This window comes from Cinclus cinclus, chromosome 21 (assembly GCF_963662255.1).
Source record: "Cinclus cinclus chromosome 21, bCinCin1.1, whole genome shotgun sequence".
NCBI lineage: Eukaryota > Metazoa > Chordata > Aves > Passeriformes > Cinclidae > Cinclus > Cinclus cinclus.
In genome coordinates, this window is record NC_085066.1 from 6,845,734 (window position 1) to 6,870,651 (window position 24,918).

General features: G+C 44.6%; 1 protein-coding gene across 1 annotated transcript in view; it reads right to left on the bottom strand.

Annotated features, from left to right (window-relative positions):
* ABCA12 (ATP binding cassette subfamily A member 12) overlaps window positions 1-24,918 on the bottom strand; it is a 77,484-nt gene that overhangs the window by 16,520 nt on the left and 36,046 nt on the right. Inside the window, exons 18-39 of the mRNA XM_062506659.1 lie at window positions 23,752-23,953; window positions 23,022-23,161; window positions 22,331-22,450; window positions 21,109-21,199; window positions 19,588-19,767; window positions 18,404-18,710; window positions 16,290-16,404; window positions 14,786-15,115; window positions 13,859-13,928; window positions 13,624-13,758; window positions 12,792-12,947; window positions 11,885-12,062; window positions 10,224-10,442; window positions 9,269-9,465; window positions 8,509-8,669; window positions 7,483-7,707; window positions 6,555-6,693; window positions 5,000-5,252; window positions 3,757-3,843; window positions 2,864-2,957; window positions 1,237-1,364; window positions 310-397 (exon numbers count right to left, since the gene is read on the bottom strand). Coding sequence (XP_062362643.1) covers window positions 310-397; window positions 1,237-1,364; window positions 2,864-2,957; window positions 3,757-3,843; window positions 5,000-5,252; window positions 6,555-6,693; window positions 7,483-7,707; window positions 8,509-8,669; window positions 9,269-9,465; window positions 10,224-10,442; window positions 11,885-12,062; window positions 12,792-12,947; window positions 13,624-13,758; window positions 13,859-13,928; window positions 14,786-15,115; window positions 16,290-16,404; window positions 18,404-18,710; window positions 19,588-19,767; window positions 21,109-21,199; window positions 22,331-22,450; window positions 23,022-23,161; window positions 23,752-23,953 — 3,615 coding nt within the window. The remainder of the gene's footprint in view (window positions 1-309; window positions 398-1,236; window positions 1,365-2,863; window positions 2,958-3,756; window positions 3,844-4,999; window positions 5,253-6,554; window positions 6,694-7,482; window positions 7,708-8,508; window positions 8,670-9,268; window positions 9,466-10,223; window positions 10,443-11,884; window positions 12,063-12,791; window positions 12,948-13,623; window positions 13,759-13,858; window positions 13,929-14,785; window positions 15,116-16,289; window positions 16,405-18,403; window positions 18,711-19,587; window positions 19,768-21,108; window positions 21,200-22,330; window positions 22,451-23,021; window positions 23,162-23,751; window positions 23,954-24,918) is intronic.

Sequence of the window (24,918 nt, forward strand, 5' to 3'; positions counted from 1 at the left end):
AATGCACCAGCCAGCCCTTGTTATGGTACATACATCCCTTCATGAGATAAAGGTGCTACTAATTGATCTTTTCACCTCTGTATAATAAAACTATGACAGCAGAAAAATTGCCTCCTGCTAGCAAGAGAAGTGAGACCAATAAAGAAGAATGGGGAGAGAAAAGAAAATGAACTGCAAGTCATCTTTGTCGTGCCAAGCTGCAGATTTCAGGGGGTTTTGCTTTCTTTTTTGGAGCACCCATGAACTTGACATCTGTATTCCTGAGTCCCACACTTCCCATGCCAGGATGAGCAGGTGGAGGTTGGTTACCTTAGTCAGTGTTCTGTTGGGAGGCACTGGCCTGATGTCAAACTTCAGATCTGCTGTCAAAGGCAGCCCGAAGCTCCAGCCACCATACCTGAGTGAAAACCAGAGGGAAGTGCATTGCTGCCCTCATCCCAAAAGCTCTGATTTCCTTGGATGGGCCATGCCAAGGTATCACTGTCTCTCCAGGCATTCCCAGCCTGATTTCAGAGATCTTGTCCCAGTGTGGGGCCAAGCCACCTCTCCTGTGGGAGCCTTTCTTTGGGGGGAAAAGCCCCCAGAAGCTTGGCAATGTTGTCACAAAACTGCTGAAAACCTCCATTTGAGGAAGACCCTGGAGCTCTGTGGACTCCTGAGCTGCGTGCCTGCCACTCTGGGGTGAGATGCTGCTTCTGACCCAGGAGATGAGCAGCTCAGGGGCAGATGCACACATTTCCTGCCAGCCCTAGTGGCAGGTGACCTCTGCCCCAAGCCCTGCTGTGCAGCTGCCTGGCAAAGCCCAGACCCACCAACAGCTCCCAGAGCCCAAGGAAATGCTCAGACTGATCTCACTGGAATGGATGTGCTCCTTCAAGTGAGACTCTTCAGAGAATTAAACCTGAGGAAAATCTCCCCATGGTTTACCTCAGGACAGGCTGTGTGTCAGATTTTCCTCTTTCTAAAGATTTCTGAGTCAGACAAAGGCTTGTCTGCAGATCCAGCCCTAACGTGCCAAGTGATTGACACATTATCCCCAGGCTACGATCTGCTATGTTCAAGCAGAGGCTTGCAAGAGCCTTTATCTTTTATCCATGATTGCAGGACACTTTAGCTCTTTTCACCAGATTCTAAAGCCCTCCTGCACTGCCACCTCTTCAGGCATGTGAGGGGTGTGGGGTGTCCTGCCTTGCTCCCAGCGTTGTTCAGCAGAGAGGAGGGGAGTTTGTGCTGTACCTTTTCTGCAGGAAGTCCTTGGTGGTTGCCAGGATGTAGGTCTCCACATTGTGCCCCGTCAGGTTGTAAAGTGTCCTTGTGGAGAAAGTCCTTCTGTGAGGGGGAGTGTAGTTTGTCTGTGGACATGTCTGAGGGGAGACAAATGAAGAAAGACTTCAGTGTTTGTGTTTTAACTAAAATCTACCACATTAGGACAAGATTGAGAGCCTGTCATGCCAGTAGTCTGGTCCTGAGTCTCATTCCTGCAGAGGCTGCTCCTTCCAAAGCCAGGGTGCAGGGACACACAGCACACATCCCTGCATGCTGTCCCCAGCACATGCAGGGACATGCTTAAAAAAACCCTCTCCTTAAATCCACCCTTCAGTTCTACTGGCGTCAGTGGGACCTTGAAATGTGCTTCATGCTATGTAGGAAGATTTTGGCTGAATTAAGGCTGATCCTACTTAGCAGAGTGACTGCACAGACAACTGCAGAGGGCAAAACAAGTCACAGAGCACAAAACTCTGTGGTGGCCTCAAACTCTCATCTTCCATTTCATAGCAGCTACGCTCTACATTTCTGCTTTACTGTCACTCACTGGAAATGTTTTCCTGGGCTTCAGAGAAACCTTGAATTTGTCCTGAATATATAATTTAGCATGCTGAGGGCCAAAGTCACATCAGTGTTTCATGAGGTTGAAGTGTCCTCCCAGACAGCATGTTGGCTGTTTCCTTCAGCTCATCCATAACAAAAGCCCTGGACTCCCCCATTGTGCATCTGTTCATCTGAATACACAAAATAGCTTCCTCCATGCTGAGGAACACCTGCCTGTGCCTGCTGGAGGTGGGAATCAGCTTTGAACATTATCCCAACTTGCTGGAGAAATTATGCCAATACTTTTAATGATGTGAAGTTAAGTGTATGTCCAGAGTACTGCACAAAATAGCTGCGTTTTAAATAATGACTAGAAACGTTCAGCTAAGTACATCCTTTCTGTTAAAAGGCATCACATTGTGCCATGAGTTTATTTGCTGTGGAAAAAAGATGACAGGTGAACAGCGTTGGAGGGAGGAGAGCTCAACCCCAAGCTGAACAGTAAAACTGTCACACACTTGGGACAGAATCTGCCTTTTCTCCATGTGTGTGCAAATCTCAGCAGCATCCATATCTGACTCTGTAGGTACCACTGCAATGCTAAAAATTAATATTATTAATCTTTAATATTTAGAACAAGGAGCAGATCTAGACTTTGCACAAAGTTAAATTCTGAAGAGCAAGCAGCAAAAGTAGCTGTGATTTCATACAGTGCTTTTATAAGATGAAATCTTCCTCCTGAAGACATGCTCACCTCTATCAAAAGGGACAATCATACAACACTCAAAACACCATTAAACCTTTTCCCACCATGGTGAGCAAGGCAGGGATATTAGGGTGTGAATTTTCTGAGGATGCTGTTTCCTTTCCTGTCCCCAAATTGGTGCAGACAGTGGTTGCCCAGTGTACAGATTCAACAAGGCCAAAGAGAGACAAGAGGACCCGGAACACTGAGTCCCCCTTAGCATCATGCCAGCCCATAAAACCACTCCCAACAAACAAGGCTCCCAATTATCCCCCCAAGCCCGCTCCCTTCTGGGTTTTTCCAAGTTACCTGGATGCCATCTGTGCAGTTACAGGCAGAGTACTTAGTTTTCTGGTTTCCACTGGTAATCCACTGGCCAAGCATGTCCTCTGTTAAACACTGCCTGAAAAGGAACACATTTTCCTCTGAGGCTCTCTGTGCTCAGGTGTGCAAATGAAGCTAATTGCTGTCATGTTTAATGACAGCAAGGCTGGCAGTTGAGCAGCTCCAGCAGAAAAGAAAAGCTTCTTGTCAGCTCTGGGTGGTTCAGGGAATCCCCAGCCTCCTGCTGCCTCCCATGCCCCTTGGCAGAGAGCCCTTCCTGATGCTTCCTGTGCCTGGATTCGCTCAGCTATCAGATGGAATCCAGGCACCACTTCATTCCTACAGTAGACAGTGCAAGGAATTGGCACTCAGAGGCCAAAAGCATCTGAAACCAGCCCAGAAGTAAGGGCTATTGTCGTGGCAATCCCTGGGCACTGCTGTGATGGGCTGTATTGCCTGGGCAGTCACTGCAAACACCAAGGGTAAATATTTGCCTGCATGAGCATTCAAGTCTGCCCAGGATTTTACCACCCTGAGAACTTATCTGTAAAGCCCAAAACAAACCAGCCCTTATGGCACAGCTTCTAGATAGAGGTAACAAACACTGTGCTGAGAGCTTGCTGTGTGGGCTCACATTATAATTGGAATTACTGGGATGGCAGGGACCACTTCCCAGTGTGGAGAATTGCTCGTTTTCATCCTGGCATCCTGCCACCACCAAAGCTGCTTCCTTATCACTCCTAATAACACAGGAATGCAATGCATGAGAATTCTGCCGATGATCAAAGATGGTTATTAAGGTCTAATGGCTAATAGTGTCACGCCAATTCTCTTGCAGGTTTGGAGTTCAAGTGGAAAAAACCCCAAGAGCTACTTACGAATTGCTTTCATTCATGCACGTGTTATCCGTCCCAGGGAAAGCCAGCATCGAAGAAACTAAAGCAGCTGTGGTTTCATTAAAATTCCTAAGATTCAACAAAGAAAAAAAAGAAAACAGGAAAAGGTTCAAAGAACTTCCACTATCACTGTGCAGAGGAAAACTGTGTTTGAATGAAACAGGATTTAAAATGTTGAATAATTGAGTATTTGTGGAAGCAGCACTGAAGGACATGCAGCACGTGAGGACAGTCACACAGGTTTACAAGGAGCCCTCATAACCTCAGCTATGCCAGGGTTTTGCTGCCTCTAGATCCAAGCAAGATGCTTTTGGACAATCAAGATTCTCTTCAAGGGGGAAAAAGAATCTACTTGCAATTTGCTTCCAGCCCTGTCTCGATCAGGTCTCTCATCCATGACATCCATTTGGTTTTGACCATTCAAGAAGATTGTCCTTGGTTCTGCCCCAGCTCTCTAGCAATCATCCAAAAGGAGAAGCAGGGAACATTAGGAACAGAGGATTTGGACATGCAGCTCTGGCTCATTCCCCCCATCTAGCACGGCTGAAGTGGAAAGGTATGAGGAATCCTGGAAAGAACACCTAGAACAGATAGCTTTAGAGCTACATTTTATATTTCTGACTCAGAGCTGAAAATTACTGGAGGAAGAAAGGAGTTCACAACATGAAAACAGAATAATACCAATTATAGTTGTTTTGGTAACAGGATTTTTAAGGAGAATGAAATAACTCACTGGTGACATCCTAATGACCCTGGAAAAGCACATGCTCTTCCAGTTGCCTGTGTGCCTTGGACCAGCAGGGCCTGGCCAGGAAAGCACATCCTGGCTAACAGAGAGGAGGGCAGTGCTCACAAGATGGACAGAACTTGATCCCAGAATTGTAATGTTGGAGGCAGCTGACATGGGTACCTCATTCCACACTGGGGGAGGAGCATATATGTATACATTAAGAGAATGCCTGTGGCTGTTACAGGGATGAAGGAAACACCAAGAACATTCCTCAGAGATTTCACAGTTAAATCCACATGAGAGGTTGCTTTTCAGAATCTTTCTGGTCTGAGCCAAGCCATCTCCTCAGAGATGCCTTGGGAACAGGGTTTCTCTGTGTTGCCTGCACACCATAACCACATGTCCTATGTGCAGGACACTGGTTGTGCTCAGAAATAACCTTGAAGGGCTCGTTCTGAACCAAGGGCAGTTGGGGTCCTGAGGAGCAGCACTCACCCAAAGAAGTCTGCCTGGTCAGCCGTGCCATACAGGGAGGGGGACAGCAGCAGCTCGGGGTACTCGGTCTCCTTGGTCCTCAGTGTTCCCAGGCCCATGGCAGCCATCACAAAGAGCACGGGGAGGATGACCTGGGCGATGAAGCCGCGGACGTCGCGCCGGGTGTGGTGGAACCTCTTGATGAACAGGGCTGAGGTTCTCTTGAGCAGCAGGGGCAAACCTCGCAGGCTCTTGGACCTGATCAGGAGCTGGTCTGGGCACAAAGGAAGGCACTTGGTCATGGCTCAGCATTTGTACAATTAGAGCACTCTGGGAGGGTATTTCACTTCCTGCACACATTTACAGATGGCAAATCCAAACTACTAAGGTGGAATAACCACAGGATCAGGTGTGGGACAGCACTCCAGTCACAAGCTCAGGTAACACAAGCATTCTGTTAAATTTCAGATGTGCACAAATGACTTTCAATGTGAGACCCTGCAGGAGGAACACATGCTTCCAGATGAAATAGGCTATCTACATCCTACCTACCCAGCTGCAGCTTACAGAGGAAACATGTTTTTCTTTTAGATTTGCGAGCTGAAATTTTTCGTAATTTAAAAAACAGGTCCTCAGAAAAATAAATAACAAAATTAATCCTGAAATAAGGAAACAATCACAAGCCACTGGGCCTCTTGTATGGACAGGTTTTGTGTAATACTAAAAGTAGAGCCAAATCCTACGCCAGTTAGTTTTCTTTATGAAACATTAAATTATATAATACACCATGAAGCAAATCCTTTTCTGCCTTTTTTTCAGGGTGAAACAAAACACTTTTCTACATGAGTGACTGTTTACAGTAACATTTACAGTGTGGGTCAGCTTTGAAAAGTACAAAAATACCTCTGTGTTGTCCCTTGGATGCCTCCCTGACTATAAATGGTATAAGTACAAAACAATGTTTCTAACCCAAGAAGGCATTGCTGTCAGGTATGTCTCATTTTTGGTTTGGGTCACTTTTAGGAGGTCTCAAGCCCCCAGGGATAGTGGTGTAGCTTGGTTCTCTTCTAAATTTACCCCACTGTCTGGTCCCTTGGGCTCCTTTATCAAACTGCAATGTCTGGGGCACAGCAAAAAGCAGCAAGGAGGACCCCAGCTCAGAGCTGTGCTGCTTTTCCAACAGACTAAAGGATATCCACAAAGTTTCTTTCCAATTCTGCTAGTTATGGGGAAATAATCCTCTACATCTATTACAGCAATTACTTTCAGAGGTACACATTTACTCTTTCAGCCACATGCTGTATTTGATTAGATTAAAACCTGGATCAATTTAAAGGAAGGCAGATGCAAACAAAACCCCTTTTGAAAATTTATCCTGTCTCTCCGATTATTCCAAAGCAGGGGACCTAAAGGACTGATGAGTACTGTATTTCTAGTGATTTATAGGATTTGTGATTCCTGGATGGGTGAAATGTGGTTTTCAACAAAGAGAGAAGACAAGGAGCTCAAATCAGTCCATCTGTCAGAGTTTACATCTGCAATAAATCTGGAATAAACTCTGTAGGTGATTGAGTACCATCTCTTTCTGTGAAGGTGTCTGTGCTCAGAGACATTTCATCAGCACCAGTGTGACCACTGACTCCAGGCAGCTGATGGGGCAGCACAGCATCTTCTTGCTGGTCCTTCACTAGATCCTTTGTCAGATTGAGGAACACCTATGGAGTAAGAAAATATGAAGGAAAATTTGTCCAAATTACTCTGTTTACCAAAACAATTACCAGAATCCACTCTCCTGCTTTGTAGCTGTAGGTGGTGCAGCAGTTATGTACTATAATCCTCTTTCTATTCCCTTTGTGTCCCGTGAAAGAAATTAACTATTTTTTTTCCATATAAAATTCTTGTCCAACTCCTTGTCACCTCCTGCCTCTGTTCTGTTGCAGTAGTGGAAACTCAAACCTTTTTCCCTTGGATATTCACCATCTACCTCCTGACAATCCCACTGCCTCCCTGCTGGGAGTGTGGAGTCATGGCACCCGAGCTGCATGTGGGACATGATGTACAACTTATTCTTGCTGCCTTAGGAAAACACCTTAAAAGAAAGAAATTCTGAGGAAGGTAACAATCTCCCTCCCTCCCTTCTCTAAGACAAGGGTCATCACTGCTCATCATTTACTTTTTATTTCTGATGCAATTAAATGTGTTTATTTGACTAGAGATTTCCCATGGGTAAAAAGGTGCCTGTGTTAGTTTGTCCTCAGTCCAACTCCAATGCCTCATTTTCTGGGTAAAACATCAAAAGGCTGTCAGCAAAGTGAGACAGTGCATTAGTATATGTATACATTTACAGATGCATCTACACACTCATGTGTACCTAAGTGTAACCCCTTCCTCCCTGCCTGAAACCCCCACGTAATTCCTAAAATGCCCAGAGAGCAGAGCCACACAGTGCTGTGAAATCAATCTTCATGGCATTTCAGTAAACCCAGCAGCTCCTGAGCTCATACCTCTTCCACAGTTGTGTTGGAAATCCCATAACAACCCAGATGGAGATCGTTCAGGCTGGTGTCCAGGGCTCTGAGAAGGGCCTGGTAGGCCCCTGAAACAGTGGACTTGAAGGGAGGAAGCACATACACGAGCTCTCCACCAATATCCTCCTTGAGATAAGCCTCTGGGAGATAGGACTGGATCAAGGATGTCACTACTGTGGTGTCGCATTCCTCTATCATGTTCTGAAAAAGGAGGAAAACACTCTGTGGTCACTGAAAAGGTTGCAAGGTCATTCCTCTATCATGTTCTGAAAAAGGAGGAAAACACTCTGTGGTCACTGAAAAGGTTGCAAGGTCAACCTTCCTCCTGAAATCCTGCCCCAGAGCATAACTAGTAAGCAACCTCAGTCCAGCTATCCAACATGTTAGGGTAAATATCAAAAGCAGATGAAAGTGGTTTTCTGGATCTTCCCCCATCTTGGTCCATCCAAAACCTCACCAAGCTGGGCTGAATCAACTAATTTGCACTGCTACAGGTTTGCAGTACATCAGAGAAAAAGTCTGGCCACCAGGGAGCTTCGTGTGGTTGCCAGCACAAACTCACTCTTTTTTTCCATGAAAAACAGGGCTTTTTGGGTCTTTTTTCATTTTCTCTGTCTGCAATGCCAGCATTCTGGAAGAGAGGCCAGTCTCTCATGGTATCTGCGTGCTGGGGCTACCCTACAGCACTGTAATAAATGCTAGCAAGAGCAGAGTTCTCCACTCCTTGCAAGCAGAACACTTTGCCCCAGGCCAGACACTATGGATGGGCTCTTTCCATCTGCTTTATTCCTCTGACCTCCAGAGTTCACATTCTGCACCCAGCCTTGCTTTTAACCTTCAAGGAGACCCAGTTCTTTTTTCAACAAAGCAGAGCACTGACATTCCTGTTTTCACAAGGCTGTAGAGATCACTCAGCTCCTGCCAATAAATCCCTCAACCAGCCATGATGCCTCCCTTGGAGACAGAGCTCCCAGGAGCTCTAGGACAAGCTCAGACACGAACCTTCTTTTTGGTGAGTGTCAGGTGGTAGCCATCCCCAAAGGTTTCCTTGAGGTAGAAGGGTGAGCCACAACATTTGAGCCCTCCATGCTCTAGGAAAGCGATGCGGTCGCTCAGAACTTCTGCTTCGTCCAGGTGATGTGTGGAGAGAATGATGGTTCTGCCTGGAAAACACAGCCACCACAGAATGAACACCTGGCTTTATGGCAAAACTGGATTTTAAAAAGATTTGGGTTCTTTTCTTTCCTTTCTCAAAAACTTCTCTATTCCCCTACACAATGATATCATCAATATAATTGCAGGGGTTCCAGAGCTTCCCCCTGTTCTAGATCAGTCCACGGCAAAGAAGTCCACATTGTTAAACCAATACAATGAATGTTTATAACAATTTTCTTTTATCACATTCTGGTCAGATCTGTCCTTATCACAAGAGTGAGACAGGTGAAAGCCTTGCTGAAGGAGGGGACACAGAGTATCAGGTGAAAATCAATTGCATTTTTTGGTAATTATTAGTGAAATTGGATGAAGGACAACAAGAGAGATGAATTTTACAGTATTGTAAGCTGTGTTCTATATTTTTAAATGACACTGTGAATTTACAGAAACCAACCAGGATGCACCCTCCAGAATTGCAAAATTCCAGTCTCCCAAAATTTTTTTTCTCTGGCTTCCAAAACCCACAATTCAAAGCCACTGGGACCATCTTTGTAAAGTGACACACATCACCTTTGGCTCTGGGCATCACCTCCTCTCATCACAGTACCTTTCTTATTCTTGGAGATGATTTCCCAAATACTCCTCCGGGAGCAGGGATCCACCCCCGTGGTTGGTTCATCCAGAATCACCACCCTGGATCCCCCCAGGAGAGCAATAGCTATGGATAACTTCCTCTTCATCCCTCCAGACAGGGTGCCAGCCAGCTTGTGACGATGGCTGTACAGCCCAGTTTCCTTCAAAGTCCTGCAAAACAGAGGGAAAACAACTCCCAAAAGTTGTCCTTCAAGCAGCTTTTCCAAGTTTGAAAAAAATCAGTTTTAAAAATCCCCATTAATATCTGTATTCCTGTGGTCCTTGGTTAAGCTGAATTACATCATGAGCCCTTGGGATGAGTCCCATGGAGAAGAATTTTCATGGAATCTGAAAATACCTGAAAAAAACCGTAACTGCAAATGAAAGCCTGCTCAAGTATGGACTGCTCTGCTGAGTGGCCACAGTGTAGAGCCACCCTGCAGCTCAGTCATCAGGATTTTAATTTAAAACATTTTTGGAGGATGTTTTCAAAGTTTTCATCTGACAAGTCAAGGTTAAAGGCTCAACCCCATCAACGGAGACACCAAGATCCAAACTCCCTGGGATGTTCTGGCTGCTTCATTTCTCTGCAGAACCAATAAAGCCAACATCATCTTTCTGACTGGTTGATTAAATCTCTTTCTGGGGAAAACTGTAAAGCAGCAAGGAGTAGACCCTTAGGCCTTATAAATTCATCTCCAAATAATTGCCACAGCAACCTGTAAACCCCCTGGAGGAGAGATATTGTTTTCTTACAGCCTAGGTATCAATATATTTCTCTAGTCAGACCAAGGCACCATTTGAACTGTAAGCTGGAGCTGCAACAAAACCTCCCATCCATGATTTTGAGCTTTGCAGGGGCACTGGTGTCACCACACAACAATTTTGACAGCCCTCTCTCCCCTCCTCCCACCCTGCTACTTTTCTACCTCTTCACTTCTTGGTAGAGCTCGTGTTTGCTGCAGTGAGGCACTTTGATGTAGCCATAGAGCAGCAGGTGCTCCTTGGTGGTGAGGTAGTTGAAGAGCACATTGTGCTGCATGCACACCCCCATGTTCTTCCTGATCACCTCCTGGTCAGTCCTGATGTCTTTGCCATACACAATGATCGTGCCTGATGACGTAGGGAACAACCCGGTCAAAATAGATCTGAAGGAAAAATAAATAGAAAGGGGAACTTAGAAAAAGGAGGAAGCCATGGGTGATTTTCTCTCTCCAGCCAAGCACCACTGCCCCCTGTGTGTCCTGCTGTCCAGACATGTCTGGCAGAGCAGAGGCCAATTAAATATCCATGGACATCCTTGCTCCCCTCTGTGGGATTGCAAGGACAAGCTCCAAGCTCACCCTGCCTACTCCTCACCTCTACTTTTACCTGCTTCAGCCTCCCTCTCCCTAGGTCAGACCACTGCATATCCCACACACTCAGGAATGCCCTTGAATGAATTCCAGTTTAATTACTGGGAATTCATATAATGCAGTTACTCTTTATTCTCTGAGGCTTGCCTGAAGCCTCATATTGTAACCACAGCTAAGACTGAAAACCACCTCTTCATCTGAGTAATCACAGCAGAGTGTGGATACCTGATTTCACTGCCATTATTCATGAGAAATGGGAGAGGACTTCTGGATGAGACACCTCACAGTGGGCAGCACTTTCATCTAGTTCAAGCAAATAATCACCCGCCAAGCAAGAGCTGAGTCAAACTCCCTCTGCTCAGAATAACTACTTGCACATTACAGCTCATTTTTGGTGCTGTCCTGCAGGGACTAAAGGGAGAGGATGCATCTCAGACCGCCCTTCACCTCTGCAGAGTTTTTCTCTCTCCTGGGACATTTAACCATCATTAAAAAGCAGTAACTTGTGACTTTACTCAGGAATTGAAGCATGTGCTAAGTTTCAGGAAGGTTTCTACTTTTCTGCATATCACCTTTGCTACACTTTGCAAATAGAATATGAGGTGAATTGATAATAAGCTGAGGTGAAGCGCACATCTGTCTTACTGGTTTTGGCTCTTCTGAGGCTTCTATTTATCAGCTTAATGTTGCTTTCAGAGATATGCACATATATATCAGTGGAGAAATCAAGTTCTACAGGTCTGTTTTAGTGCTGTTATCTAACAAGTAAAATAATAATTTATAAACAGCAAGGCTGAAAGGCCAATGCATTAATCCCCTGTCATTCCAGCCCAGCCAACACGTGACTCTGTACAGCTGAAGTGTATCTTTATTAAGTTTTCTTGCTAGTATCACTTCAGCTTTAGTGTGGGCACGAGCTCCCCACAGCTTCCAGAATGACCTAACCCCAGGCAATGGAACAAAACACCTGAAGAGCTGCTGAGCTGTGTATCCCAGGCATCTCACCAGATTAAAAAGCAGGTTCCTAAGCAGAAAAGGACCTTTTAGAACCTAAAGAATTCTAAGGGATGAAGGAACTCCTGAGGTCATCCATGAACAAGATGAAACTACCTGAGGGATTTGGCCTAGTGAAGCACCTTTCTCATTCTCCCACTGCTGCACAGCCCCACCTGCCCTCTTGCTCACCCAACCACACCCCACAGGATAAAAAAAGAGCTGCTTTAAAGGATACACACATGGTTGTAGTTTTCCCAGCTCCATTGTGTCCCAGCAGGGAAGTGATATTTCCTTCATAAAAGTTGAGGCTGAGGTTGTCCACTGCAGCTTTGGATCCATAAACCTTTGTTATGCCATGGAGGGAGACTCCCAAGGGGAGGTCAGTGGGCTCTGGTTCCACGTGAGGGTGGGGGGCACCTTTGACAACAAAGAGAAGGGTCAGGGACAGTTACTGCAGTGCAGCAGGTGTTCTGCTACTTTTCTCAGAGAAAAAGCCAAAATACAGCAGGTGCCCTTCAGCCAGGAATATTGAGAACGTGTCACCAGATCTGCATCATTTTGAGCTCTCTGGGATTTTTCCTTTTTACTTCTGAAGCTTCTAATAACTCCTGACAACAGGCATTAATCACTTCTGAAAAGGTCTCATATTTAGGTGTTTCAGAGCACCTAATTTTATTTATACTAAGCAAGCACAGAAAATTAGACTGCATAAAGCAAAACTACAGAGTTTTTTCCAGTTAGGTGGAACCAGCAAGCTTTTATGTGTGATCTCAACATTTTGCAGGCTAAATATTTAAAGAGATAAGCAAAGAAGCACCTGTGCCCTTTGCCAAGTAGAAACCTGTATTTGCTTGCCCAAACAAGAGTATATTTCTACACAGAGAGACAGGCATGAAAGGTAATTGCCCAACTATAATACACATGAATATGCTTGTGAAAATCAGTACTGACTCCCCACAGCAAATAGGAAGAACAAATATAATTTAAGGGCCAAATCTCCATTCATGTGAGTACCAGCTTTCAATTTTTCCTGTGCTTCAAAATAACTCTTGATGTTGTTTTCTGAGTATGGTGCCCCTTTACAAATTCGGCTTTGTTTATCCAAAATATGAGTTATTATTGCTACCCCATCTAGTATCCACATACATATCTTATTGGGGAGGGTGACTTCTTTCCTCAACATCAGCTTGGAGAAGAGCAGGCCTCTTTGTTTCTCATTCCAGAAGGGCAGGTAGCTGTTGTATTCAATCCAGTAAGATGGAAGCAGGGGGAAGTACCAGGGAGCAGCCATGCCATATCTACCTGCAGGAACAGGAATCTCATTCAGGTATCTGCTCCTCAGGAAGTGCCACTGTTGGGGTGCACTCAAAATAGCAAAAATTAACTTCACGGAGATTTCTTGATATGCTCATGCACTGCCAGGACTTGGTAGAGACTTTTTGTGATTGGCACAATAGGAAGCACTCACTAATTTGTTATTCTGAGTAACTCCATAGCTGGAGGCAGGAGAACTTTACATTTTCCACCGGGTAGATTTCTGTATGCCAGTGGACTGCTTCATTAGGTGGGGAAGAAAAGCAAAACACAAATGTACTGGCTCTTGCCAAAGGCAGGAATTACTTTTTGAAACCAAATGATGTAAGTAACACAGCTCGAAATCACTCAGCTGACAAATGCAGTCTAACATGCTCCCCTCTCACCCACCAGACTGCAATCACACCCTTCTGTGTCCTTGGCTTCAGCTTCTTCAGGAGACCCACCTACACCTATGATAGGCTGAGAAACCCTAATTCTTCCTGGCTCTGCCCTTTCTCAGTGCCATTAGTAGGCTCAGACATCCACAAAGTCATGCTCCCTCTGGGACATGGTCTGGTCTGGGACAGGGTGTGTGCACTGTCTCACTGCCTCAGCCAGCTCTGTGTTCATTGCTCTCCAAAAGAAATGCTACAGCACCACCCTCAATGCTTTGCATCCTTACCTGGGAAAACATTCCTTATGTACCACCCCAGGATGAAGTAAATGAAGGAGTCTATCAGAATGAGCCAGCACATCCAGCCAAAGGAAGTGTTGTCTCCAATCATTGGGGACTTGTACATGTTGTCCCACTGCAGTCCTGTAGAGAGGAATTGAGAAATAGAATCAGAACCCACCTCAGCCAGTGAATATCACCCCCAAGAGAGCTCAAAGCCTGGCTGTGTCTGCCATAAACTCACCTATGCCCTGTGCCTCATAGCGAGCAATGTACTGACTTGCATAACTGAAGGCAGTTGGAGACAACAGACTCTGGGGAATAAACAACATTGGAAACAAACATTTGAATCAGTCTCAAAGAGAAGTGAGGTCAGTCAACTGACCAGGTACCTCACTGGGTTATTCCAATAGCCAGAAAAATGAGTGTTGGGTTTGTTTTGTTTTTTTTTCTCAGCAGTCGCAAGGACAACTGGACCAGGCCTGTGATGGGAAGTGTGACCTGGTGACAGGCTGAAATGTCTCCTTAGAGCTTGACTTTCTTTTGCTTCCACACCCAGGACACAACTTCTTCCCTCATACAGGGTTTTATTTTAGGCTTTTGAAATACAGCAGTGCTGGAGAATTACCTCATGGAGCAATGTGGTTAATTCTTTTACTACTTGCATTAATAGATGTAATTTCCTGAATTTGGTGACTCAAAGAAAACGACTGTGGCTTCTGGAATCTAACACCTACCTACTCTGTCCCTTGGTAAGAAACAAGGCTTTACATCTATTCCCATGTGTAGGAATTGAGACACAGGAAGCCAAAGGATGAGGCAGCAATGAGCAGAGCCCTGCTACCAGCCCTGCTACCCAAACTCTTTACTGAGACAGCCTGGTTTTTCAGAGCAGGTAAAAGCAGACTGTTTTCCTTTGCAGTTCCAAAGAGGAGAGTACATAGCTCAAACTACTGTGATTCAGCTGGCAGGTGGGAACTCACAAAAAATTCCACACATAGTGCTTCAGTTACAAGACACAGCTAATTCCAGGTGTCCCTCAAATGGGTCATGGCCAACCCTCCTGCCGTGCCTGTCAACACACACTGATGGAATCAGCTCCCATGTGTTTGGGACATGAGGTACAATAAGAGCTGGAGTGTACTGAGAAGTATGGAGCAGCAGAACTCACCAGGAGGCTCTTGACAGAGAAGCTCAAGTGGTTCTCAATGACGAGCAGCACGATGAAGGGGAAGAAGGTGAGGATGTACACGAGGCTGCCCACCAAGGCCGCGATGTTGGTGTTGTTGAAGAAAACACTGATGAAGTAGCTCATGGCTATGATGGACAGGCTGTAGTCCATCAGGTACAGGAACAGGAGAGCTGTGTCCGTTTTGGGAAGGATCTCACCCACTTTCAGAACAACAATGAGGAAGGTGACAGTAATCAGCAGGAAGATGGCACACTCGATGAACCAGGCGATGAAATGGCTGCTGGCATTGACACCCATCATCTTCATGTACTGCAGAGAGGAAGGTAAAAATAATAATCACAAGTGGCATTTGAGAGAAATGAAGAGATCTTTCTGCTGATATTGAATGATTTCACATGCTCCAAAGCAGCTTCTGGCCTTAGATCTATAAGTTTTCTAAAGCCTTTTGGTTATTTTTTAAAATAATGATAATTGATCCAGTGGCTTAAGCTTAAAAACTCTCAAAAGTCTTTGAAACCAGACCTTTCTCACACAACCCCAAGACAACAAATAACAGCTAAATCACTATGGTTAGAAGGAAGAAATATTAATTTTTATTAGCTGATGACTAATTCCACATACTTGCACAAAACTTTAAATTTGTATTGGTAAATCCAGAAGAAACTACAGGTGCTGGTGTCTTCTTGTGGATTATTACACAGCTAAAATGATTAGTGATGCCCTGGTCCTTGGAGACAGTGAAAATGGTTGCCTAAATTAGAGTAGGGGGCTGTCAGGGAGCACAGACTGGGGTTCATTCATTTTCCATCTCATCACAGGTCACGGTGTCCTTTCTTGGAAGGGTTTTTGGTGAATCAGTATTTGTTTCCATGGTGTTGGATAAAAAACAAATCTGCTCAAAGCTTTTGTTGCTTGCTGAAGCTTAGTTTGACAAAAGTCCTTTGCTGTTCATCTCTGTTGGCAGTGATCATACAGAAAACCTGAGTTAATTTAATAAATTCCCAATGTCTCAATGTCATTTCTTTTCCAGCAGGCAACCTGAATGAAGAACTTCATTTCAGAGGAGCTGATGTAATATGTAGCACCTTCTGAAATATTAAGTATAATAACTTCAAGGATAGGAAATAAGTCACTTTTCATGTCTTTGTCCCCAGTAGATATGACTCAAAGTCAATTTTTAGAGAGCTTTAAATCTTCAGAAACCCTGTAATTTTGCGAGGTGCCCATGTTTCCTGTGTTCAGCACTGCAAAGCAATATTCCCTCCACTTGAAGGGCAAACACCCTGCACTTCCATGGCTTTGAGCTTGGTTATAATGTCAGAATTCACACCCTACAGATCACCTAACATACCTAACAATAGGTATCTGGAATATTTTCCTTAATGCTTGTTTTGCTCCATTTAATATTGAACATTAGACACACTAACCACAAATAAGGAAAATCTGTTTATAATTCTGCATGCCCCAGAAAGTTTTCCCGTACCTCATAAAGCCTCAGATCTTTCTCCTGAACGAGTGTTTTAACAAAATCAGCTATAAACAGCACCCAGGCAGCCATCAGAGCAAATGGAAGAGAGTAGGTCACGCTGGTTAAGAACCTGTAAAAGGCAAAAGCAGGCTTTAGCTGAATCCTAAATGTTCTGGGGATTAAGGCTTTATACAAGAATATATTTTTCAGAACAATACTCTGGCACAGGAAAAGACATGCTTCTATTTCAAAATGTGGAGTAAAATTAATAATTACAAAAAGAGACTCCTTTGCCATTGCATTGGATTTTCTATTCATCAAACTCCTGACTGCTCAGAATCTTTTTATTTCTAAGTTGCAGAGGGATTTCCTTGCTCAGCAGCACCACTGGCAGGAGCAGGAACTGCCATGGGCAGTGGCATCTCCTGGCTCTCTGATGGGCTGCATTCCATTTGGAAACATCCCAGCAACCAGCCATAATTCCCAGCTCTGTTCACAGATACAATGGCCAAATTTCACGATCAGGCCATATTTCCTGGTGTTGGAGTCTAGATATGGGTGCTTTCCTACAGATTGTCTGTTCTACCACCCCAAAGGACAGGCACTGTAGATTCAGGTTACATTTCTTGACTCCTCACTTTAATTAAAACCTTCTTCCAGTGCCAAATATGTAAACAAAAAAAAAAGAAAAAAAAAAACAGTGGCCAACAATTAATTTCTCCTTTTGCCATGGAAAGCAAGTTTTTATAGCAGGAGATTCCCTTCATTGCATATGCAGGGCTTACACTTTCCTCCTTGATTTCTAAACCTGGCTTAAAACCCATAATCAGTGTTATTCCTGGAATAACGTATAATAACAGTGACAAACTAATATTACATTTGTTTTAATTTTTTTTTATCTGTAAGGCTGAAAATTTCCTATAAACCAATGTTTTAGGAAATGCTTCCATGCAAATGAAGAGTTACTTACAAAGAACCAGGAAAGGCTCCTAAAAATTCAGCAGAGCCCAACATCTTTTGTGTACTGGTTTATATATATATATATATTATTTCCCCCTCTTCTCAACAGGATGATAACTGTGCAATAACAATTGATAAGCAGGCATTTTGTGATGACTTGTGCTGGATGCAAATCCAAAGCCTTGAGGTATTTTAATAATTGAGCAAACACGTCCCTCTGAACCCAGGCTAGGGGAGGGAAACCCAAAGGCAAGTGGTTTTCCCAGCAGCCCAAGAACAAAAAGGAGCAGACAGGAGTGGAGTCAGTGCTTCCAGCAGCCAGTTAATCACTGCACAAAACTCTCTCTCAGCAATAAGCCAGGAATTTGCTGCAGAACTGGGTTTGGATGCTTCCTGCCTGTGTCCTGGTGGGTGCCTCACATGCTGCTGCCCTGAGGAGAGGTTATAGGTCTCCAGCTCTCTTCACTGACAGCTGACACAGCAGATTAACAGGTCTGCTGTGGCACCTAAATGATACCTTATAGCTCCTAAAAAGTCTTTTGGCTCATGAAGTTGGCATGGATGTTACTCAACAGGAAAAGCTACTAGATCCAGCCCATCCTTTTGCTCCAAGGGAGACCCTCAGTCAGGGCACAGTGGCCCTCACACCTATCAATACTTCCTGCTGAACATCCTCCAGGCCTCCCTGATGGACATTGAAATCCCTTCCCTGTGTGTTTTCCACAGTAAAGCTCATAAACCTAGGCACCCCTTTTTTTTCCCCCAACAAATCAATTTTCTAAGTTCTGCTATGTTGTCTGAATGTGAACACCTGCAGAACAAGCCAAGACTTGTATATAACCCAAGTTCTGCCAGCTCTCAATCCCACTGTAAACTACACTGTCCCCTGTAATAAAACAGGGACAGGGAATTTTACCTGCTGTAAAACCTACAGTTACCACCACAATCCAGGTACAAAGAGATCAGAGAAAGCAAAATATTAGGAAAAACTAAACAGACCATCTTAGAGTCAAAAATTCCCTTTTTTGTTAAACCCCTTGAGAAAAAAAAACCCAACTGAACAGAATTAAATTATTTTTATCCTATGTGAGCATGTTATTAAGGAAACCAGCACAGGTGGTCAACTCCACCAGACAAGATGAGTTGACACAAAAGCCACCCAAACTTACATATCCTTGTTGTAGCAGGGGTAAGGCATGGCCTGGACCTGAACAGCAATTTCCTCTGGTTTCTTGCCAGTGTGCAGTTCAATAATGGCCCTTTCAATGCTGTCCTGGATGTAAATGAAGGCCCGGCTGTAAATCTGGCTCTGGGAGGTAGAATTGTGTGGGCCCACGGTCCAGATGCGCTCCCGGATCCTGTTGGTGGTTTGAGTGATCCTGCTGCTCATCCTGATGGTGTAGTTGAGCACAGGAGGGAGGGACAGGCCCCCATGGACTGAGTGTGCAGGGCTTGAAGGCAGCTTGAAAATGATACCTGGGAAAAGAAATGGAAAAGGGTTTTCTTTGGAGCTGACAGCACAAGAGCAGCACAAACAGATACATAGAAACTCCTCATTTGTACAAGGCTTCCACACAGTTTTTCTATCCAGAACATTTTTCCTGATTATTCCATACAAAAAACATATCATAGAATGGAGGACAAAGAGAGAAGAAAACTACTACTACAAGAAAGGACAAATATTACCAGGGTTTGAAGTTCCAAGAGAAGCAGAAGTTTCTATCTATCCCTCAATTATGAAGTATAAAACCAAAGAGATCACAGGACTTTTGAGAAAATCCCAACTGAGGGCCTTCTTTAAATACTAAGATATATTAATGATACAAATGTAAGTTCCTATTTCCTGCTCCCTCTGCCCCTCTCTGCAGTCTGATCCCACAAATGTGAAAGGTGTGACTGAAAAGAGCCACTACACCATTATGGTGCTTGGCTAGAATATCTCAAGTGATTTATGACCTTCTAATAAATTGAATTGTCTCATATTTGGACTTGAGGATCTTAAAGGTCTTTTCCAACCTGAATGATTCTCTGATTATCTTTCTTGATGAAAGCACCTTTTCCCATGGAAGCCTGAAAAAAGTGGCTGCACAAAAGTCACCTTGGGGCAATGGGATTTTATTCAAACTGAGAATTAACCAAGAGAAATCACCAGCTGACCACAGTAAGGGGACAGGAGGTATGAAAAGGATGTCTCAATGAGCAAGTCCCACAGACATTTGCTCCAAATCAACTGCAGTGTGGTGGGAGGTGTGACCATAACAGTTGCTGCTGAAAAGCCAAACATTTTATGCTGCATTCCCACACTCTATCAGGTGAAATTTAATTGACAGGGGGATCTGGGACTGTCACATACTTGCAAAGAGCTCATTCTTCAGGAAGAGCTCCTTAGCCACCGCTTCCATCTCATCCAAGTCCTGCACTGCCCGGATGCGGTTGAAGGAGACGCAGGAGGACACGTTCACAGCCAGGGCAGCCAAAGTGTTCAGCTGATCCACGATGTCAGCATTGTTCTGCAATTCCAGCCGGATATCATCTAGGAAAAAACCCACAAACACACCCTCCAGCATCACTACACCCAGCAAAAAACCCACTCCATCACTCCACTCCTTCACACTGATGATGACACCAGAAAAGAGGAAAGAAAACAACCCCAAACCAATCATACTAAATATGAAGTGTGAAATACATTTCTGCACTCAGCAATGCAATGAAGGCATGCTGTTGACCCAGTTTTTATGTTAATCATTTGTAATATGCTTGTGAGTTTGCCTTTGGGAGGATGCCAGCAATGGGATGTGACAGCCATCCCAAATCAGAAGTCCCCACTAAGCTGCTGAGGCTTTAGACCTGCTCATGGTGCTCACCATTCCTTCCACACCCTCTGCTTTAGGATGTAATCAACTCGCCTGTTGAGCTGCTGTGTCTCAGGGGAGGATGTGCTTTATCCAAGCACATCAAGGCAGAGCTGTGTGTGCTGTGCTGATGTGTGGACTGAACCTGATGCTGCAGTTAATAAAGATGCTGCTGTTTGCTGGCAGGTTTCAAAGGTGGCTGCATAATGCAAGGTAACTAATATGAAACAGCTGCTGCAGGCACCGTGGCTTTATGGGGAGTTAAGGCAGTTGTTGCTCATGAATAACGCAGGGGTCATCACCAACTGGATGTAAATGACTGCAACAGACCATAATTACGCTTGGCTGCTGCTGGGCTTCGCTGGCACAGTCCAAATTTATGGTGACATGCCTAGCCACTCACTGCAAAAGCAGGTAGGGACAGCAAGGCCAAGCAGGAAGGGACTGTGATCCCCATGCTGTGCACTCACAGGGGATGTACCCACCACCACTGTTACTGGTGATTCTCACAGTGCACAGCAGCAAATGTCACCTTGAAGGGCCTTGCAAGCCCACCACAGAACCAGCAAACTGCAGCAGAGCATCTCCTGCATTGATGCCTCTGGCTCCATCAGCCTGGGTACATTTACCTGATCCCTGGCTTTTCTGCTCTGGAGAACTTTTCATCTGAACCTCGCTGCGATGCAAAGGAGCTCTCCACATTTTCCAGCATTCCCAGGTCGCTCATTTGAAGTCATAATTACGGCTAAACAGTGTCCTCCAGCGGCCACACACCGCGGCAAAGCCTCCCATCCCTCCATCCCTTAACACCCAGGAGAAACATCTCTTCGCACCAGCACTTGGCTCTCTAAGAGTCTTTTCCCTGGAAGATTTCTGGATCACACCTGGGATTGCCTTGCCCTGGAGCCCCCAACATGGGCCAGAGAAGAGCAGACTAGGGGATGGCTGCACCTGGCTGACCCTGGAGCTGCCAGACCTGAAGTACAAGTAAGGAAGAGGGCAGCACATCTGGACACACTCACCCAGTTCATTTATCTGACTCAGGAGCTCAGCTGCATCCAAATCCACCATCAGCTTGATAAACACCTGCACAAAGGGATTCTGCAGGGCATTCTATCAACAAGCAGAGAAAGACAAAGCATCAGTTTGACCAGAAGCCTCTTGAGCTCACTCATTGTGTATTTTCCAAAATACAACAGAGCAGCTGCCTTCACTGAGCATTTGTACAGCCCCCTCCCTACTCCCTTCACTCTGTATCAGCATGGGGAAATGCCAGCAGTGAGAATGTCACAGAGAGCTCTCTGAGTCCAAGTCAGTGCTTCTTTGAGTCAAGAAAGGATGCCTACTGAGTCTCCACCAGGCTCTAGAGTCCCATCAGAAAAATCATGGATAATTCTAGTTATTCTAGGAATAAATTTCCCTTGTGTCTGTTTTAAGTCTCGTGAACACAGCCAGCGCACAACACGTAGCCAACCAAAATTGGAGATGAGCACAGGTTTTTGTTTGGCGGAATATTTCATTAGTCCACCAATTATTGAAATAGCAGAGAATATTTAATTTCACTTTTGCATATTTCACTCTGGATTTTCTCTTGGTGCCATGGGAACTAGAATGAATTCCAGCCCCTAAAATTAACTGCTAATGGTTTTGGGTTCCAGGGTTCTCATTTTTGTGGAAAAAAAGGAGACAATTTTTACTACAGAGAATGGGAAACAAGTGTGTGTAACATTACAGTCTACTGCTTTCTGTATCCAAGCAAAGCTAGGCTTCTTAGGAGGGGGAAAAAGGAATTTTACTTACATTCACTGAGGTACAAAACATCTTCTAGCTCTAATGTGTGTACCCAGAACTACATACTTATTAAGGATATTGTTTCATTTTCTGAAAATGTCATTTCTTGCCTGTCTTGGCTGGCTGGATCACTCCATCAAGCAGAAAGTTAATTTACAAACTGAAGAGTGTTCCCTGCTCATCTTAGTCCTCCAGCAGGTCCCAGCACGGCCAGGGTCAGGGAGCATTTTACAAACAGTTCATTTGAGAAAAAGAATTTGCAGGGAAAGGTGAGTCAGGAGCATCTCTATTAAGGGAACAGGCAGGCACAGAAACTGTCAAGTCCAGGACACCCTGAGAGGGGTCTCCCCAGCTGACCTAAGATGTCCCTGGAACCCCAGTTTACTTCAGTGAGCAAATCTATCCTCCCAGATCCCTCCTGGTAAGAGACAGAGGGGAGGTAGGAAGTCATACCTTGATCATTGGAACTGTCTGGTTTAACTTAGTCAGTGAATTCATGATGAGAGGAGACTGGTCCAGCCACTCCTGGGACTTCAGGGCTAACTCAGCCATATGCTCCAGGGTTGCATTTGACTACAAAGAAGCCCACAACATATAAGGATTAATTTATTCATTACCTTACAGATTTTAACCAATAAATAAATCAATAAAACAGCTGAGACCAAATTTGTTTTCCTTAGGATTTTTTCGTAGCATCCTCTCATTGTTTGGCAAAATGCCCCTTAACACACTGAATTTATGAAAGTAAATACTGTATTTAGAGCAACTATAAAATATTATATTTAGAGTGTGTCTTGAATATCTGCTTTTCTTCTACCACCGTGAACAAGCACTGGTTACAGCATTTGTCCTGGGAGACACATCTCTGCTCCTGGCTGAAAATATGGGGGCGAAACTTCATAAACTGAAGGCCTTAAACTATTGTCCTATAAATATTAGACCAACAGCAGCTTCTGGAAAGAAGATTCAATCAAAGACAAAAGATGACTCGTATGGCCAGCAAGGCAAGTAGGAAAAGTTAATTTGATTAATACACCAAACAGTGAGAAAGCAGCCCTCTGCTTCCCAGGGAAACAAGCCTGTGCTAGATAAATTCTAACCCTTTGGAGTGGGTGTATCCTGATGTCCTGGAACAGAGCCATACCTTTCCCATGATTGCTCGAGTTTCTGGGGTATCTGGTGTGAAAAGGATCTTCCCAAGCACCATTGGTTTTAAGAAAGACCAAATCAAAGCTCCGGTCGGGGTCTTGACCAGGTCCAGGTAAAAGGATAAGCAAAATGGGGCTGCAAGGGGAGAAAAGCAAACAAATTGCACAGAGAACAAACAGACCAGACACAAAAAAGCTAGCAGTGTGGTTTTTTTCTCCCCTCTGCCCAGTTTGTTGCTGTGGCCAGTGAATGACTTAAGGGCCCTCCTCACTGAGTGATTTAATGCATCTTGACAAAAGCAATCCACCCCCAAGATCTCCTGTTGCTGAACTCAAGACAACGAGAGTCTCGCTGTTCGAGCCAACATTATCTGCTTGAAGGTTAAATGGAGTTTTGTGAACTCAGAGGCACTAATAATGTCAGTACAGTCAGAAAAACTACACATCAAGAAAAACCAGTGACCTGTCAAGCCCTAGGACCAGATCATCAACAAATGGGAGACAGTGCAGTGTCAAGCACTGCTCTTCTGCACAGGCAGTTTTCCTTTTGAACATTCATGGAAATAAACCACCAATAATTAGGGCAGTGCAGATCTTCAGCTACCATAAATAATGAGCACTTACAGCCCTCAGAGACATATGGAGAATAGCTCAGCACTAGATCTGTCTGGAAATAGCAGAGTTCAGCTTTGAAACGTTTGTGCCCTAGGGAAAAGCCAGACTTACTGGAATCTTGAGGAATCCCATATTTCCTCATCAGCTTTTGGACATAGACATCCTCTGCATGAGAACTGTTGCTTACAGGGTCTCCAAAGTCTGGAAGCAAAGACTCAAAAAACAGGGGTGTGATCTCCTGGTTGCAGAGGACTTTTGACATGGATTTAAAAGTGCCATGTGTTATCCTGGAGTTGTTTGGTTTAAATAACGCCTGCAGAAAAGACAAAACACAAATAAAACCTGCATGCTGAAAGCACCCCACTTGGAGAGAAATAATAGAACGAGAAGGAAAGGACAGAACATTTTTATACTGCTTTCTTATGAGGAGCCTGCCTTTATAAAAATAGGAACTTCCATGGAAATCATGCATTTTTTGATTATGACAGAGGTGGCACATTTATTTCCAGGTACAACAGCCAATGTGGCAAGTGCCTACAATGTGTGCAGAGAAATTCCCTATAATGTGTGCCTGGTGACATTCACACACCTGGGTTACAGCACAGATTTGTCACATGGATGTGCACATCACTGTCCCCATCTAGTCGATGGCTGCACATGGCTCTGCAATGTGCAGGCAGAATGATGACCAGGAACAATTTGTGTCCCTTGTGTTCTCCTGGACTGTGGATCAGAGATGGATTGGACACTGTGCTGGATGAAGGCAGTGCACCCTGGAGTTACTGCAGCTGTCAGAGCAGTAATGGGTTTGTACTGAATGCTTTGGGCAGTCTCGAGGCCTTGGGTGTGATCTAATGCACACTAAAGCTAAGGCAGTATTTGCTGCTGACTTAGGTGGGTTTGCCTTTAGTGGGCAGTTCTCTAAATGTTTTCACCAGCCGATCCTTCTAGTATTTTGCTGAAGTCTTCTCTTCTTCAAGACATCCTTGCTCCAAGTGTTTCTTCCACAGCATGTGCTCCCCACTTGTGCGCACATAATGGTCCCACTGCTCCAAATTAAAACTCTCCCAGGAACAGAATCACAGAATGGTTTGGGTTGGAAGGGACCATAAAGTTCATCTCATTCCAACCTCCTTTCATGGGCAGGGACACCTGCCAGAAGCCCCATCCAGCCTAGCCTTGAGCATTTCCAGAGATAAGCTTGATAGAGCTTTTTCTCAGAACATTGTTGCCTTGAAACAGCATCTGTGGTTTAATGTACCCTTGGATTCTAGGGTA